General features: G+C 45.5%; 1 protein-coding gene across 1 annotated transcript in view; it reads right to left on the reverse strand.

Moving 5' to 3' along the window:
- Nucleotides 1-19,722, reverse strand: part of CFAP54 (cilia and flagella associated protein 54) — a 2,172,274-nt gene that overhangs the window by 1,885,841 nt on the left and 266,711 nt on the right. The window contains exons 11-12 of the mRNA XM_085653834.1: nucleotides 15,712-15,824; nucleotides 7,768-7,927 (exon numbers count right to left, since the gene is read on the reverse strand). Of these exons, the coding sequence (XP_085509960.1) occupies nucleotides 7,768-7,927; nucleotides 15,712-15,824 (273 nt within the window). The remainder of the gene's footprint in view (nucleotides 1-7,767; nucleotides 7,928-15,711; nucleotides 15,825-19,722) is intronic.

The raw sequence follows: 19,722 nt of genomic DNA on the forward strand, positions 1-19,722 counted from the left end.
TGAGACCGGACGAAAGCGAGACCGAAGGACTCCAACTCTGAGGACCGTGCCAGTGAGGAACTCTACAGCAGAACCAGAGGAGACTGTTCCAATACCGAAGAGGAAGAAACCCAAGAACTGCTACTTCCCGAACCGAGCGCAGCGGGGACACAGCTGTTCATCACGGGAACAGGAAGAAGTGACGGAGAAAGTCAAAGTCCAGCCACGTTCCAGGAGGAGTATGAAGCTGTTTGAGGGGCCTGACTGGGAGGTGGGTGGCTAAATAGACTCGAACAAACTGAGGGTTGTAATAAGGGAGACTAACCGCCAGCGCATCCGCATGGGCACATTGGTGAAGGCTGCTTTTGTAAGGTGTAGTCATCCCATCACATCCCTTTCCCACATCATAACAGAGGACCAAGAATAAACCTCTTATCCCGGTCTCTCTTTTCTTTGAGGCATTCCCGGAGTTTACAGACCTAAAAGGAGAGAAGGAGTGACTTTGTACACAGAACAATTCAAGACTACACTATGACAATAAAATAGTGACCAACTAGGACAACAACCAGTCGTTACTCCTCGTTTTCAATAATTCTCATCACATATGTGGATGTATCTGTAACACGCAAAATATTTATATCAAAAGAGTTAATTTCGGTATTTATCAATACAATTCTGATTTGGGGTCCTAAATATTCATGATTTCATATACAACATGAACACATTTACCGTTTTTCCTCCTGTAATTACCAATATCATTTTTTAACGTGATCGACAACTCAACATGGATAACTAACCATTCAACAATATTTCATACTGTACCATCATTTCATTTGTATATTGTACATTTAATTTGTTCATTAATAATCATTTCATCAAACATTAAATTGTTCTCTTTAAACTTCAAACATAATCCTTCTAGCTGTCAATGTACTCAAATTAATCAACTTCATCCAATTATTTAGTGTATCTACTGTAGGAATTATTGCTGCACATGGCTTTATTATTCTCTTATTTGCCTTGCATCAATCACATATTACTAATCACTTGCTCACCTGACATCATCTGGGGTGTCTCTCCCATCTTATTTAAAACAATAATCTTGTGTTTCCAACTATTTTTTTTCCTCTTTCATGATCAGCTATTCACTATATAGGAGCATATCTAATGAATGTTGGCAAATTTATATAACAACGTAGGTCTCTTTAACTATATTGTAACACTCATCCCAAGTTAATTTATATGACTTTCAGATTGCTTACCTTCCGCAAACAATAGCTGAAACACCTACAGTGTTAAGGGTAGTTTGTATCTTTGGTTCCCTTAAATGGCAAATTACCAGAGGAGTAATTCAATGGTTATATCCTCTCAAGACATCACCTTACTTGCTTAAAAATTCACGAATCACCTTTTGTTATACTCTAAGTTGCAGACTATCTCTAGTCTCAAATAGAGACATAAGCCCCATAGCATTTCATAGTGGTTTTACATGTACCCAACTTCCGTGGAATATACTTATATTCATCCTGCACTTTTCACTGTTATATCTAAATTCTACAGAGGGTGGACTAAACGTCACTGAAGTTCAACATTATAATTAACTGAAGTAACTCTTGCCCATGCCATGTTCTGCTTATGATCTAACATATTAAATCAGTCAAGACAAGTTCAATATCATTGTGAACATAACTTATCACATCTGAAATTACATCATTGATGATGACACTGTGTATGGTGTGGGAGTGAGTTACAGTTACTTCAGTTAACATTAACTGGTGAAGTTTAAGTGGTTTTCTTTTAGTTTAAAAAGTTAACATTTTAACTGATATTTTTACCATAATGTCACTTTAACCTTTGGTTTCCAGTGAATGTCTGAAGTTTAACGTAAATTTACAATTTAAAGGGGGTGTCATTTTAAGTAAGGCAGACTTACAGGGTTCTGGCATAGTCAAAGGGTCAGAACACCATTATATAAAAGACAGACTTATAGTCTTTATCGGAGGGGGTGTTAGTAAAAACACATATATAAAGCAGACCTATTTACTTTGCGAAAATAAATCACCACATTAATTTATCAATTACCATAATTCATTGTACTACTTATTAATATAAACCGCAATGCTCAAATATAATAACTGCCCAAACATATTTAAAATAAAGCATTTTTATTTAGAACAACCATAAACATGTATTTAAGTCTTTCTTTAACACTCTTCAGGCAACAAAATGCAGCAATGGGACCACCCACAAGGGGTCCTCGCACTGTGGCTGAAGAGTGCTTTAAAAATGATGGCAAGCTCCCCTGGGTCATACATTCAATGACCCAGAAAACACGATGTTTTTGAAACATTCCTGGGAGCTGCTGTACCCCTTGCAGCCACCCACAACACTTATTGTAATGGATGGCAGTGCCCCTGCCCCTCCTTGGGTGCCACAAGAACTTAAATAATAAAAAATAAAAACATATAGGGCATTATGGGGAGCTCCAACAGAAGTGCAGTGAATGTCTAATGAGCTGCCTCTTCGCTTCCTAGGATCTAGCGGCAAGGCCATGGCGATTTAAAAATAAAAAAATAATGCTTATTTTTTCCCTAATAACTTTGTTATTAGGGAAATAACCAAATTTAGCACACAGTGTTTTAGTTGGACGATATTTGTTAATGCTATTCTGAGATAAAACATTACTGGAATGATCAGACTACTGTCAATTCTCTCTCTTTCTTGATTTGCAATCTTGGGCTCCACATCTCACCATCTCGCTGCACAGAAACTGTACTTGTTTCAATAACAAATTAACTTGCTTTATCTTGCCATGTTAAAATGTCCACACAGCTAATGCTCCTCCATTCCTTCAACATATCTTCAATTTTCTGTAAGCCTACTCTTTAAAGTTCCTTTCTCGTCTCATATCTCACCTCACCTTACCTGGCTTCCCTAGCTCCAATCTCCTTTTTGTCTTCAGGCCCAAATGCCTGCACCATAGTAGCTTCAAGATCTTTTCCTATGCAGTGTCCAAATACTGGAAACCTCTTCCAACACTTGTCTGTCCTACCCAACACTCTCCACTTTTAGTGATTCCCTTAAAACATTACTTTCAAACCTATCGATTTTCTGAATGTTTTCACTGCCTGAGAGACTTTTGATCCTCATTGCTTCTTAAACTATTCTTACTTGATATGTGTCCTCTTACACTGTGAATCAAATAAATAAACCCAGTCATGATTTGGAGGCTGTTGAGGCAGAGAGGCCAAATGTTAATTTGAATACATTTGCATTATTTTAGCAGGGCTCTAAAATAAAATAAAAACATACTGCAAAATATTTCAATTACATTTTTCAATGTTTGGCAAGTACAACTCAAAACAAGTAATCAATCACCACACAGCTCAATGAATGACTAGATCTACGGCAGATAAGACTAATTAATTCAAACTGGAATAGGAAGGAAGATCTTGCAATAACGATAACAGAGAGTGGATCCGCGAGCTATGAAACAGACCTATTAATAGGAAATAGATTCAACCATCTAGCATCCACAGATTTTAGGTTGGATGATGAGGAGGGCTTCCTGAGTAAAATTGATTAGGAACCTGGGACGTCACACAGCCTATCAGCCATTTCATGGACCATAAATGGTCTCAAGAAAATAAGTGTAAACACAGATTTTGTTAAATTTATAAAGAGTAATGATATTGTATGTTTACAAGAGACTTGGCTGGGTGACGATACCCAAGAATCACAAGCTTTGGAAGGGTTTATCCAACATTCCAAAGCAGCAAAAAAAAAAATTTGGGGAGACCATCTGGGGGCCAAATAACGTGGATTTCTTCACAGATAGCAAGGAAAATCGATAAGTTAAAGCTATTATGTGATTGGGCATTAGGTTGTAGGGTCCTATTACAGAAGACCGACCCTCGATACGAAGGAATATGTGTCATAAATGTATACATACATAAGGGGAAGGATAATGATTACAAAGTAAATTTGGGAAATTTGAAAGAAGATATAGCGGCAATTTGTGTAAAGTATCGGAAGGATTTAGTACTGGTGGTAGGAGATTTCAATCACAGATTGGATCCTCGAAGAGTGGATAAATGGTATAAAGAATTTTTAGACTCTTACAATATAGAAGAAGCTATCTTTCCAAAAGGTGAGATCTCGGCACAGGATATGACATTTACCCAATTGATAGGTTCATTGGGCATGATCTGTGCAAATGGAAGATCTCATCTGGATCGACCATCAAGTCGGACCTTTGTGAGGGGCCAGCAATTTTGCCCAATTGATTATATGTTCTGCCAGGCCTGGTGTTTTGAGACAATTAAAAATTTTGAGGTAGTAAAAATGTCAGGCAGTGATCATTATCCATTGAGGGCAGAAATCCAACTATCAAGCAACAATAGAAATAGAGAAAGGGGCCTGCAGATACATGCTGAATATCCAAAACGGCTGAGAACATGTATAACTGAAGAGCATGTTAAAAAACTATTGTCAATCCAGCAGGAAATTTCAATGGAAGAAATGTATGTGAATGTTGGAATAACCTGGTATGAATCATCCTTGGGAAGGCTGGTGAAAACCCTAAAGAAGAAGTTTAGGGCAAAAAAGTCAGAGATGGGTAGGAATAATTCTGTAAACTTGAGGAAGACCTGGTTTGATGAAGATTGTAGGAGGGTAAAGGCTGAGATTAGACAAAAGGAAAGAAAACTAAGGGTTAAGTTTAAGCTGGATGTATATCAGTCGCTGCAACAAGCGAGAAACAAATATAAAAAATTAACTCGGGAAAAAAAAAGAAGCTATAAAGATAAATGCTGGACAAATATGTTGGAGGTAATAGAAACCAAAGACATTAAAGGGTTCCGGAAATTAGTCCAAGAAAGTGCGGGTATGAAAACCGGCTCCCTGATATGTAAGGTTGCAGAAGATGATTGGGTGAGTTACCTGGGAGAAATTTATGGCCAATGGCCAATGCAAGGAGATCTAAGAATTACTGACTGGACGCCGTTGTCAGAGGACATAAAAGAATATTTTTCCTCCGAAAATATAAAAAGTATTATAGCCAGTTTGAAGCTCACTGGTGCAGCAGGCCCAGATAACTTACCGGCTGTAATAATAAAAACAAGACCGGAATGGTGGGCTGACTTTTTTACAAATCTATTCCAAATAATCCTGGAAACAGGAATTATCCCAGAAAGTTGGAAGGGTGCCATTATAAGACCCATACATAAAAAGGGTGATTATAATTTACCGAAAAATTACAGATTGATAAATCTCCTAGATATAGGGGAAAAGGTATTCGCAAAAGCATTATTGAATTTATTAAAAGACTGGGCAGAGGAAAAACAGATCATCTCGCCGGAACAGGGGGGGTTTAAAGCTGGTCACTCAACAATTGATCATTGTTTTGCGCTATGGCAATAGCACGGAAGTCAATGGAAACACGGGGAAATTTGTTTTGTTGCTTTGTAGACTTCCAGGCAGCTTTCGATCTGGTGGATCGGAAGCTGATATGGGAGGACCTAACTAGCTATGGGATCCCAAATGAACTGTTACGCTTGATACAAATCCTGCATACTAAAAATTGGGCCTAGATAATTCTAGATATAGAGATTGGAAATGGGTTACGGCAGGGATGCGTATTGACCCCCCTGTTGTTCTCCTTGTTCCTGGCAGATCTACCTTCGATTCTAGGGGAACCAATTGGGGTTAGCCCGAAACTAGATAGGAAGCATATTGCCTGCTTACTCTATGCTGACGATCTGATAATTATGGACCAGACCGAAGTGGGCCTGCAAAGGAAACTGAACACTTTTAAAGCTTATTGTTTGAAGAAAAAACTGGTGATTAATATGGATAAGACCAAAACTGTGACTTTTGGCCGAAAGAAATCCGGTTTTACCTGGTGGATGGGGACCGAGAAAGTGGAAGCGGTTTCCGAATACAGATACCTGGGGTTATGGTTTGAGAAGAGCATGAAGTGGTATACCCATTTAGATGCATTAAAATTGAGATCCTCAACAACAATCAGTGGCCTGAAAATATTTAACAAAGCCTATGGTGAAATGATGGATGGCCCAGTGCTAAAAGCTTATTCCGCTATGGTACCTCCACAATTTCTGTATGGTGCTGAATTGATATATCTAAGTGGGAAGGTGACCTGGGACCTGGAGGAAGGTAAAAATTAAAAAACTTATTTACGCTCCCTCAATCGTCAATGGTTCAGGCCGTAAGATTGGAATTAGGACTGACTTCATGGGGTATGTTAGCTGGTATGGCCCTGCTTCGCTTCTGGCAACGATTAGGGGCCGATGGAAACATAAAAGTATCCCAATGGTGTAAAAATGAAGTAGAGGAAAGCGAGTTAAGATGGGCAAAAGAGATCAGGGCAACCATGAAGAAGTTATATCGTAGGATGGAGGTTACCCTGGGCCCTAACGATTCTGTGGTAAATATTGACAAAAAAATCCTCAAATCGCTGGGGAAGGAAATATCTATTGCAGAGGATCGAAAGTATCTTGGGAATAAACCATCAGTACATTTCATGACTGTTGCTTGGGAAGATAATCAATGTTTCCCTTATATTGATAGGCTACCAGTTTGTAGATTACAGAGGGAGGTCCTTAGGGTAAGAATTGGGGTAAACCCATGTTATACAAATTATATGATAAAAAGCGCCATGATCGACAAGATGGGAAGATGTACTTGCACTTTGCACACACATTGTGATCTGTTACATATATTATTAGATTGCCAAAGGCTTTTAGAATTACGATGCATGTTTTTAAAACCATTATTTAAGTTATATGAGATAAAAACTAGGACACAGGCTGTCGCACTGATAACCGAAATGACTAATTTAGATATTGCTGTTGCTATGGGGAAGTTTATGCAAAAAGTGAAAGTACTTTTGAATACTTTTATTGAGCTGTAGCAAATAGACTATGTGCAACTTAGGTTATAAAGGCGTTTAAATGAGTTTTTAAGATGTATTTTCTTGCCATTAAGCAGCTGTACGACAAGCAAAGAAAAAATCTATTAAATATACTATACCTCTCCATGAGGTTTGGGGTAAATGTTAAGTATAAAACATAGCTTAACATATGCATGCTTTATCCAATTGTACTTTCTTATTAACCCTCAGGGCCATTTCACTGCATTTATCAAAAGAGGATCTGTACTGCAATATGGCAAATCATTGTACTTGGAGCTTATCAAAGGTTTGCAGTTCTCAGCCCTAAAATTCTAACATTCTGCGGTCGAGATTTGCCATCGCCACACCCCTCACCTCACTATTGCAGCATGAATCACACTCAAAGCCATGTGCACTGCTCATTAGGACTATCTTTGGAAAAGTGCCTACATTTTGAGAAGCCTGTATTGTATAGATTACACCTTATTCTGTGCCCTATGAAATAATGAATGACAGGTGTACTGGCTTTATGATTTCTAGCCCATTCTAAGTATGGGCCACATCAAACTACCTGAATCTTAGGAGGATAATCAAGGCATGGCGTTTTTCCCTGCTAGCTGTATTAGGCCTTTCTGTGTCTTTTCACTCTCTTCCTCCTCTGGCAGTGAGCACCAAGTACCCCATTTGGGTGCATGTGGACTGCTCAAATGACACAAATCAATAGAAAATAAATAACGTATGATCATGTCTTACACTGGACACAAAGTAACCTTTGAGATATAAAGGCTCCACCTTGTAGCAATGTTTTATTAGCCATAGGAAACACATAAACACGCTGACTTTTAATATAAGGTTTATTCTTTTTCGTAAGAACAGACCTTCAAATATGAGGCTTCCACCACAGATGTTTTCTTCATTAATATTACTTTGCTGTACAGCTATGCCATGCTTGGGCTTTCGTCCTGAGAGCAATGGCTGCATAGCCAGAAGTATCTTCAGATCCATTTCTTCCTTTCTCCAAGTTGGGTCATCCTGACTCTAAGAAAAACACAAACAGTTCATTGCAATATAAATGTGTGATGGCCTTAACCAACAAATTATAATACATGGGAGCCTGCAATCCCGGTATAAAAGCCTAAATCTAATTTTCTCATGAGAGGCAATTTATGAGATCTGTAGTCACCTGTAATAATGACATGATCTAGCTGCTCAGCTGTAATAACGTATTATATTTGACATCTTAATGGCTATTGCCAGAAAGGCAGGAGACAGAGCATACCTAGATTTAACAGCAAAAAAGGAAAACTGGCTTTTTCATCTTCTCTGTTTTTCTAGATGAACAGTGTTAAGTAGAAATGAGATTTTAATGATAACTTTTAGTTTTGCACACCTGAGTGAAATATAAGAAAGGTAGAAAGTGCCTCCATGTTTCTACACATTCTGAGTTTTTTTTTTATAAACACTTTATTTAGATTTTTCCATGAGAAGGAGCAATGAGTTACAAATTGCATGAATCACATTAAGTATATATAGGGCAGAGGAGACAATGCAGGCATCATGAGCAAACCTGTAAATAATGTAGAACATTCGTCAATACATTCCTAAAATGCCTCAGGACGGCCTGAAGTCCTCCTACCATGTACATTGCTATGTATTGCATACCCATCCTTCAAGATACTTTACCCACGGGGAGCGGTGCCCGCCCAATATTCCCCAACTCCCAATCCCACCCTGAACCCACCCACCATACCAAACCATGCCACAAAAATTCAGTATGAGGGCCGTAGAGCATTCCCCTGGGGGAGGGGGGGGGAGAAGAGGGGAAGGAAACTACACCCTACGCGTGCGGTAGGGGAAGGAAGACGGCTGAACAGTGCAGCAAGAGGGGAGAACTAGATAAATGAAACCAAGTGGAGTACAGGGGGTGGAGGCGCAGATCACCACCCATCGGGAAGTGGCCTCAATCATTCGGGATACATCAACACCCAGTGCCAGGGGACAGGTTCTAGCAATCACCAATCCCAACCGCCGACATGCATCGGGGCTCATACAGGGGGATTCTGGGGAGCAGCCCCTGCAGCCCCTCCACCTCCCCCACTTCACTCCTAAACAGCTCAGTCAGGTGTGCCCATTCTAGGGATATAAGACGCTTGCGCAGCCCCCGACTCTCCTCGCGGTGCAGAGCCTCTCGCTCCGCCACCGACCATCTCAACACTTCCTCTCCCCAGGCCTCTACCCGCGGCGGGGCACGAGACTTCCAACGCTGTGTTATCAGGCACTTTGCCAGCATTAATGTCAGATTGGCAAAACGACGCAACAGTTTCGCTTTAAGGGGGAGCGGTAAAAGGCCCAATAAAAAAGCCTCTGCTGCGTCCCAGGAGGGGCGCTCGGTGATTGTACTTAAGATTTGCGTTATCCTACCCAAGTATCCCTGCAGCGCCGGGCAGAGCCACAGCATATGCATCAGGTCGGCATCGGGCAACGAGGACAGGCCGCAACTGCTGTATTGTACATCTTAGTGCGTGGGGTGTAAGGTAAGCCCTGTGGAGAACAAACAATTGAATAGTTTTCAACCTGCAATTGCGGGACACTTTCTTAGGGTATTCCAGTATATAGGTCCACTCTCTATCACTAAATGCCTGGGACAAATCTGTTTCCCACCGCAGCCTGAGAGGGGCCAAGGAGATCTGTGTGTGTTCCCGGAGGCCCCGGTACAGCCAACGAACCAGGAAACGCCCATGGCCCATTATGTGAAGGGAGCGCAGGAGGTGGAATGTTGAGGGTTCTACAGGTGTTGCCTGCCACTGCGCCCGGATATACCGGGAGATCACCGCATGGAGCAGAAACTGGGTATCAGGTACCCCATTTACCCTCACAAAGTCCATGTGTGGCATCAAACTGCCTTCCTGAAAAAAGGCTCCTATTGTCTCCACCCCCTGTTGTGTTCAATTCCGTAATCGCCCGGCACTCAGAATTCCCGGCCTCGTGGGGAGGCCACACAGCGGCATATTGGGAGAATATGGATTTTGGATTTTAGCATACTTACATGCCCTCGTCCAATAGTGAAGCGCTACCTTCATTAGGGCCGGGGGATCCGATGGCCTAGGGGCACCGGGGCACAACAGTGACTGCAAGGTACCACGTGCTAGTTGGGTCGGGGTGTAGTCGATTTCAAACAGGTTTTTCCCTGCCAGCCAGTAGGCCAACCACTGCAGCTGACCAGCAATGCAATATGCCTTAAAGTCGGGTGCTCCCACACCACCAGCACCGCTCGGGAGCCGCAGCTTAGCTAATGCCACCCTGCGCCTCCCTGGACCCCAGACCAGCGAGGTCAGCAGTACATCCAACTCTCGAAAGATCCAAGCGGGGTATACCACCTGGATGTTGACGAAATGGTAAAGCAGGCGAGGCAGCTTCACCATCTTAGATATCGCTACGCGATGGTAAGGGGCAATGTATTCCAAAATGCAATTTGGGAACGTATGGAAGAGATTGTGCGTACCAGATTACCTGCTATGACATCCGGCACTAACCGAAAGATATTAATCCCCAAGTACTTAAAAGTGACTGGTGCCACCCTGAAGGACAAGGGCCAAAAACAGAGCTCCGGAGCCATGAGCGTGCCACTGAAGGAATAGGCTACGGACTTAGAAGCATTGAGGTGCAATCCGGAAACCTCCCCGAAGAGCAGAAAAAGATCCGCCACTTCCCTCATGACGGCCCGAAGATCACGAAAATACAGCAGCATGTCGTCTGCGTAAAGCGAGACTGAATGCAGGACACCCTCCATCAGAATACCATGGGGGATCATGGCCCGCCTAAGGTTCTGGGCCAAAGGCTCAAGCGCCAAAACAAACAAGATAGGCGATAATGGGCAGCCCTGGCGCGTACCCCAAAAAGTAGGGTAGGCTAAGGAGATTATCGAACCTGTCTTCGCCCTGGCCGTGGGGGCGGTGTAGAGCAGCCGAATCCAGGCACATAGTTCTGGGGGAACGCCCATTTTAGCCAACACTGCCAGCATATAGGACCAACTTAGAGTGTTGAATGCCTGCGATATGTCCAAGGATAGACACCCTGCCCCCGCTGGACGGAGCCCGGAGGCATGCAGGATGGCGTGAAAGCGCCGAAGATTCAGCGACGTACTCCGACGTGGGACAAAGCCGCAATGGTCTGTATGGATCAGCCGCGAAAGAAGCGGGATAAGGCGGTTAGCAAGGAGTTTACTAAGAATCTTATATTCTGAATTCAGGATTGATAGAGGCCGGTAGGATGACATATCTAAGGGATCTTTATCTGGCTTTAAGAGGGATGTGACGATCGCCTCCCGAGTGGTAGGGGGCAGTCTCCCTTCTGCGAGTGATGTCATATAGAGTTGAAGTAGTTTGGGGATTAATAGAGGAGAGAAAGTGGAGTAAAATACGATGGGTAGCCCGTCAGAGCCAGGGGTCTTCCCACGAGCTAAGGACTTAATAGCTACACTGATCTCGGCCGGAGTAATCGGCGCTTTTAAGTCGTGGATTTCTGCTGCGGATAGCACTGGTAAGTTCGCCTGCGCCAAAAACTCAGTCACAGCGTCTGCGCCTGGCGCTGGATGCGCCCCATAGTGTCTCGTAATGGTTCCGAAACGCCCAGTTTATCCCCAATTGGGTCTGGACCTGTCCGTGTTGTGCGGTGTTAATAACCAGGATGGGAGTAGGGCAGGCTAATAACGTGCCCGCCCTGTCAGCCTCCGAGTGCGTATGCTGAGTGTACGCCCTGTAATCTACTAAGCGAAGACGCTCTAGAGCCTCCGCATACTTAACTCTGGCCGTCTGTAAGGATTCATCAGCCTGCTCGTCCAGTTGGGCCGCTACTTCATGTTCCTGCAGCGTTGCCTCCAGTTCCGTCAGGTCCCGGATCACCTCCCTACGGGCCCCCACCAAGGAGCTCAGGGACACCCCCCGTATAGAGACCTTAAAGGCTTCCCATTCTATAGAAACGTGTCGAGGCCGTGCCCTCGTTAACAGTAAAATATGTGGTGTTCGCCTTTTGCAAGGTATCACGGAAGACCTGGTCTTCTAATTGAAGGGGTTGCATCCTCCAAGTCGGTATCGGTGCCGGGGACCGGCCCCACTGAAGGCACAATTCGATAGGGTTGTGATCGGATAGGGTTTTGCCCAAGTAAGTGCAGTGGGAGACCGCAAAGGACAAAGTCGGCGAGCCCAAAAAGTAATCCAGGCGTGTATGCAAGTGATGAGGATAAGAGTAAAAGGGGTACTCCCTAGCAGTCGGGTGTTGTGCTCTCCAAAGATCTAGCAAGTTCCAACCCCGTGCCCATTGACCCAGGGCCGCGGCACGGGTTCTCGCAGCAGTACCAGCCAGTGGAGGGTGAGATCGATCTAGATCAACATCAAAAACAGCATTCAAATCTCCACCAAGCAACCATGGACAATCACTCCAGTCAGGCAAGGCTACGGAAACCCGGGAGAGGAATTGGCCATGATCTACATGAGTGGCATACAAGGAGCCCAGCACTACGGGCGAGCCATCCAATAGGCCCCGCAACAACACATACCTACCCAGATCATCAATCCGGCTCTCTAACAAGAAAAAGGGGACTCCTGCCTGGCGCCATATTGCAGCCGCTCAAGAAAAGGCGGAGTATGAAGTGGCATAGAATTGACCCCTCCAACGTTTTTGCAATTTCAGGGACTCGGCAGTGATCAGGTGAGTTTCTTGAAAACATACTAGCTGAGCCTTACGGCGGTGCAACTGGGCTACTACCCGGTGGCGTTTCTGAATGGAGCCCATTCCCCTTACATTCCAGGAGATGAGGACATACGACCTTGAGACTGTCATCGTATCTGGAGAAAATCACCCCCCCAACCCCTCGTCCCCTCCGCCCCCCCATCCCCCTGCCCCAACCCCACCCCACCCCCTCCCAGACTGTGCGGCAAACCTATAAACAAAAACCTTTGCTACCCAATACTGGGTCCAACGCCCCAACCGCGTCCGACCAAACTGTAAACGAATCATAACTACAAAACCTGAACCAGTGCTATCGCCTAGTGGGGGAGAAGATAAACTTCACACTAAGTTATCAGAAGCGTGTACAAATCGTGGAAGTGTCCAAGACAGGGCAGGCCGGGGAACTACCCATACATGCCCGGATTATACAACATAGTCCAATGGTCCACTGAGGTGAGCAAATTGCATATGAGTTGCCTCAAACAAACAGGGAGGGGGGTGTTCACTCCCAAGTGCACCTCCGGAGAGCAAACCCCGCAATACAGAGAAGAAGTTTGAATGTCAGTCCGGGAGGCTCTCCAGGGGGTCCTTGCTCAGGTGAGTGGAATCCGACGGGAATAGTGCCACGCTTCCATCCGTGTCCGAGTCTAAGGAATGTCCTACGGATGGACTAGTGCTGATCGGTGGCCGGGTGGAGCGAAAGGATGAGGCCGAGCACAGTGCCTCACGTTGGCCCTCTCGGATTTGTTGCTGCCGCGGAACGCTGGAGGTTGTGCTCTGCGTTAGCATAGTCTTTTTCCGCCTACGTGGGAGTCGCTGCGATTGCGGCTGTGAAGAATCCAGCCGCCTAGCCGGGAGAACCTCCGGGAAGTGTCTGTCCAGCCAGTCCCATGCACCGTCTGGTTTGTCGAAAAAAATAGCCCGGTTTTGATGGACCACCCTCAATTTGGCCGGGAAAAGCAGCGCAAAGGGAAGGCCCACAGCTCGGACCCGTGCCTTCACCTCCATGAAGGAGAAGCGCTTTCGCTGGACTGCCTGCGTATAGTCCGGGAAGATGAGGACGGTGGCGTTGTCCACAAGTAGTGGACCACTGTCACGGGCAGCTTGAAGTAGGTGATCACGATCCCTATAATTGAGGATTCGTGCCAAAATAGGGTGGGGGTTGGCTCCCAGCGGAGGTTGTCTCGCAGGGACGCGGTGCGCCCTTTCCACAGTAAAGCGGGGGGATAGACCCGTAGGGGCCACCAGCATTCGCAGCCAGTTTTCAATGTGAGTCGTGGGGTTCGGGCCCTCCACGCCCTCCGCGTATCCCACTATCCGGAGATTGTTGCGGCGTGCGCGCCTTTCCGCATCGTCAGCCCGTGCCTGTAGGGCATCGATCTGCTGGCGCATGAGGGTAAGCTGCTCGGTATGAGTCGCCACCTGGGACACCAAAGGCTCTACCGTCTGGCCCGTGTGCCGCACCTTGTCTGCCAGCTTCCTGTGATCATCCTTCAGGAGGTTCAGGTCTACCGAGATCACTCCCAGCTGGCCCTCCAACGCTGATCGAGTGTCTCTGATCTCTTTGAGGATCACATCCAGTCTGTCCGGGGACGGAGTCGGTGACCCCACTCCTGCTGATGGGCCCGGGCGTCCGTCCGCACGGTCCAGGGGTTGTGACATAGTCTCCTCACCAGACGGCTGGACAGGTACCCTGGGCCTGCCCTTACCCATTGCGGCACCAAGGGAAAAGGGAGGCAACAATCCGGGAAGGCCGGACGCATTCGTGAGGACTCCCGCCCCAGGCACTATGCCCCGCGATAGGCAGAGGGAAGAGCAACACTCCGGGCCCCGATGCGCACCTCTGTATCCGCCCCCGGATCAGGCACAAGTCCCCGTAAGGCGAGCAGGCTGCCAAGCAGACACGGTATTCTGGCACGTAAGGAAATGTAAGGAAGGAGCCTCTCAGCATAAAGCTAGTCCATCCAGGGTCCCCAAAGTCTTACTGGTATTAGGGCTCCACTATGGCACCATCGACACTGCTCTCCCGTTGGCATTGTTCCAGGCGGTAACCACAGATAACCACCCCAGCCAACAACTCACCAGCACCGGTCCGCAGGTCCGCAACCGGTACGTGGCGCGAAGAAAGCCGTTGGTCTGAGGCCTGCCGCCGCCGGTGCCATCCCCACATGCTTCCTCCACAGCAGCCCCGCTCAGACACTCAGTCCAGCATAGTTCTCCAAGCGGGTGTCTACTCACGGGTTCCAGGGCCGCTACGACAGTCCCCACCGCAGCCAGTCATCACCCGGCACGTGTCTCGCCCCGGAGATCTCCATTACCACCAGAGGCGCACCAGCGGATCAATAGGTGGGCGCAGCGGAGGCACTCCGCAGGGCGGCCCGGGTCCAATCACCAGCCGCCCTCCACCAGGCCGCAGTCCGGGAGGTCGAGTACGATCTGCTGCCGCACGCCGCCTCACGTCAGGGGGCCTCCGCCGCACTCCAGCTCTGTGGCCGCAGCTCGCCACCACTGTGCCAGGCCCGGATTGTCAAGAAGTCAGTTACAGCACCACTGCCGGCGGCGGCGACCCGTGCAGCATCCACGGGAACACCGGAGCAGCCCACCGGCCTACAGAAGCAGCGCCCAGGAGTCAGACACTGCCCCAGCCCATGGAAAGTTAGCGAATTGCAGGATAATGGAGCCCCCGGCCCGGAGCTCGTCTAACAGACGTCTGCCATCTCCGGCTGCTAGCCACGCCGCCTACACATTCTGAGTTAAGAGTTTTTTTTGTAAATCTGACTTGCATTTAACGGATTCTAAAATATTTTTTGCGAAAAATATCTTATTCATCATGTCTGCATACATCCTATCTCTTTCATATAAAAAAGCAACAGTCCAAGTATTTAAATGGTTTGTGAGAAGGTTGATGGTGTGACCAAGTACATCGGAGCTCCATGACATTTTTACAGGAACTCAGTCTTCAGCTTCATTCCTCTAAATGGTCACTGAGCTCCTTGGTAACTTGCACTATCCTTATTGTAACTCAGGGTGTACTTTATTCCATATATCATGCAAACAGCTCCACACCAATAGTTCCATCATGTATTTATAATTACCTGGACAAACGAAATCACAGATGGAATAACTGCATCAAACGCATCCCAATGCTCATGGCTGAAAGCCAGTTTTGAAAACTTCACAGCAGCTTTTGCAGAAACACCATCCTTTCCTAAAAAGATTCCAACAAATCATACATTTGTGTGATTAGGTACGAGTAAATGAAAAAGCGACGTATATGTCTTAATAAGGACAGTAGAAAAAACGTAACCTTTACACCTTTACAATTTGACAATGATCACATTGCTTAGATATCAATTCCTTCCATGTATTAATTTTTATTGATAAACTCATATATATATATATATATATATATATATATATATATGTATATATGTGTGTTTGTATATGTGTGTGTATGTATGTATTACCTACTGGTGGTTGCCAGTAGGTAGTTATAATTAGGACCAAAGTTTCCATAGGAAAAGAGATTTTTGTTTTGCCAATAACTTTGGCGCCGCTTGACGAATATTAACAACATTTTCAAACAAACGTCCCGTTTTTGGTTCAGCTGCTGTGTTGAAAGTTTCGGGGCGATCTGTCAAGCTGGGGCCAAGAAAAAAGGGGAGTCCTAAAACTAGTTTTCCTCAAGTTATATATATCTGGATTTTTGATTTTTTTAACACGACCACAACCCGAACCGCTGAACGGAATTACATCAAATTTGGCAGAGGGAGCTGTATGTTTAGCAGCTCCCTCTGTCCAAAAGCAATGGTGGCTCCTGTAGGAGGCGGTGAGCCGGCAGGGACCACGGGGGCCTTCAGGCACCCCGTGCGGTCCCCTACGAAAATGACTGCGTGCCCTGGGTGAGACCAGACCACCCAGTATAGAGGGAAGAAAACAAAATGAGATGATGGACGGAGCGCTGAAACTTCTAAGACACTAACCCCCAGTCACAGATCTGTGTTGAATCCATCATCGTTTTTTAGCTCACTTCAGTTCAGACCCAGCCATATGCAAATCTGTCTTGACCCTGTTCCTCATGGGAACAGTCCAGCCAGACTGCCAATCCAGGTCTTCCCTGGACCATAAACAAGCATCCTGGGATCGGTTTGGGGTATTTAAACTTAAAAAAGGGTCAGGCCCAGGGGGAAGGAGTCTCCCGGTGCCAAAATCGGCCCGGGTAGGGGAGCATGCAGCCCCCCTTCCCTAAAATTATATATATATATATAATCCTCCAAAGGAAGTCAGATCGCACTCACATGTGAAGGTAATCAGTTTCCTTTATTTCATTATACAAAGACCAAGAAAATCCCTACGCGTTTCAGTTTGACTCAGACCTTGATCACGGGTGGTTACAAACTCATCTCAGGTAGCTGTTCAATACCAATTAGAAACACCTCATTTCCTGTTTGTTACACCCGCAGGGTTATGGTCACTGTAGTGCACAAAGTGAGCGAAAGTAAAATATATAAAGTGCAAATGCAGACAGTACATGGCTAACACGTTGAGGCAAGAATATTATTAATCATGTTTGTGTCATTGGTTGTTCAATTAAAATGTGAACTCCTATAAAACAATATTAAAACCATTTTAAACCGATTTATAGCAGCATTAGGAATATTCAATTGCACAGATATTTGTGGTATCTTTACCCTAGTATCTAGAGGGTGTCAGTCTCTTTCACTTGATGCATAGGACTACCTTATTTTGAATAGTTGAAAACCCTACACCTAACAGTTATGGAAGGTCCTCGTTAACACAATGTTATTCATTGTGTTAAGTTTTCTGATTGAGTCAAGCAAAAGACTTCGGGCCCAATTATTGGGTAGTTCCCAACCGATCAGTATATATATGGCATACTTCTATCAGTAAATACATGGAATTCCTTGTCGAGTCATGCTCATAGGTAGTTCACACTATATATTGTTAGCCAAAACAATTGCAAATCTGATGCCTCAGAGCTTGTTAACCTGATAAGATAACCCTTATGTAAACAATTCGCATAAAAGTGACATGTGCAAAGTGAGACATCAAAACAGAGTACATTCTTATGAGAGAAGTCAAAAGTCTCATAAATGTATGTACAGTTGTTCGTTTTGGCTCAAGCCATGTGGGGTTTGAGTATGTAGATTAAAAATGTGCCATGATTCCTGTAGTCTTAGTTTGCGTGCATGGTCACCTCCCCGCTCATGATGTTCTACTTGTTCGATTGCATAAAATTTCAAATTCTTCCAATCACTATCATGATGGGACTCCATGTGCTTGGCCACTGCATTGCTCCAGTTCTTATTTGTTGTTGCTCGCACATGTTCCAAAATCCGTCTTTTGAGTTCACATACTGCACTTCCCACATATTTTAAGCCACATGGGCATTCAATAAAGTACACTACGTATTGGCTTTCACACTAATATGTTGATTTAGTGTCCATTCCCGTTTACTGGCAAATGTAATTTGGGTGTTTTGCAATTTGAGATTATATATATATATATATATATATATATATATATATATATATATCCTCCAAAAGTGCTCTGCATTCAGGAAGCACTCCAACAGCTGGTGATTTTTCCAAACCTTTTATTTAAAAGGAAACAGAACTTCCATTCCGATCATTCAAATCCTTCTGCCTTACGCGTTTCAGAGATTCTTTCTCCTTCGTCAGAGGCAGTTTGAAAACACACATCCATTAAGGCTCCCACAGTTCCCTGCGCAATACTTCAATTTATAGGCCTCCGGTGTGCCTTTCTCAGTGAATGTTATTCTGGTGCACGCTGGAACTTGTGGTTTCTCTGCGCCAATTTCAACCCTCCAGTGGGTTGTGTGTAATCAAACAATTGCAAGGACCACTTTCAAGCCCTCCAGTGGGCCTCAGAATAGCTGTTCTGTCTCCACACTTCACAACCAACTGTGCCGATTTCAGATGCCAAACGAGTTCAGCTCCTCCGGGCCCTTTCAGTTCTTAAGGGTGGTGCATTCCTTCACGGCCGAGCCCGCCGTGCAATTACATCCTCCAAAAGTGCTCTGCATTCAGGAAGCACTCCAACAGCTGGAAATAAAGGTAAAAACTGAAAAAAGACAGAGGGGCAGCCCTAGCTTTAGAGCAGTGACACTCTACCACTAGACCACCAGGGATGAGGTGCAGGCAGGAGCCTACGGGTAAAGGAGGGCATCAAATCCCTGACCAGCGGGTCAGCAGAGGGGGCAGCAGCTGCTACCAGGTGGAGCTGCGCCGTGAAGGGAGTAAGTCCACTAAAGGTTAGTGGACTGCACTTTCACTGCACAGCGGTCACCATTAAGTAGAGTGTAGTAAATAAAAGAAGGTCCAATCCATGTAGGTTCTTCAAGTAGATTTATTCAGGATAAGTTGTTAAGCAGAGCCCCACCAAGAGCCGCCTTCCTGCTGCTATAACATAGAGCTATGGGGGCTGGACATTTGGGAGGTGGGAAACACGCAAGTGGGAAGGATCACTGAAGGGGGCGAGGCCATGGGGATCGCATCGGCAGGGGCGAGGGCGGCGAAAAAGGAGAGGAAAAACATAATAAAGGCAGAAGCAGACAAAAGAGCAAAAGAGAAAAACATTATAAAGGCAGAAGAAAGAGCAGAAATAAAGCAAAAACTTGAAAGAGCAGAAAAGAGAGACAGAGGGACAGCCATAGTAGCAGAGCAGTGATGCTCTGCCACTAGACCACCAGGGATGAGGCACAGGCAGGAGCCTGCGGGTGGAGGAGGGCCTTCAACTCCTGATCAGCGGGTCAGCAGCAGCAACGGGGCAGCAGCAGCTATCAGGCGGAGCTGCGCCGTGAAGGGAGCAAGTCCACTAAAGGTTAGTGGACTGCACTTTCACAGCTCAGCGGTCACCATTAAGTAGTGGTGCAGGATGGCTGGGAGGTGGGAAACACAGAAAGGGTCACTTGACTTTCAGGGGGATTTTCAGTTGCCTATATCTTTGGCGCCGGTTAATGAATCTTCATGAAAGTTTACCAAATAATGTGCCCGTTACTTCAGATGGTGTCTGGAAATTTTCGGGATGTTTCACGTAGCGGGGGTAGAGGAAAAGTGGGGTCC

This window comes from Triturus cristatus, chromosome 4_1 (assembly GCF_964204655.1).
Source record: "Triturus cristatus chromosome 4_1, aTriCri1.1, whole genome shotgun sequence".
Taxonomy (NCBI): domain Eukaryota; kingdom Metazoa; phylum Chordata; class Amphibia; order Caudata; family Salamandridae; genus Triturus; species Triturus cristatus.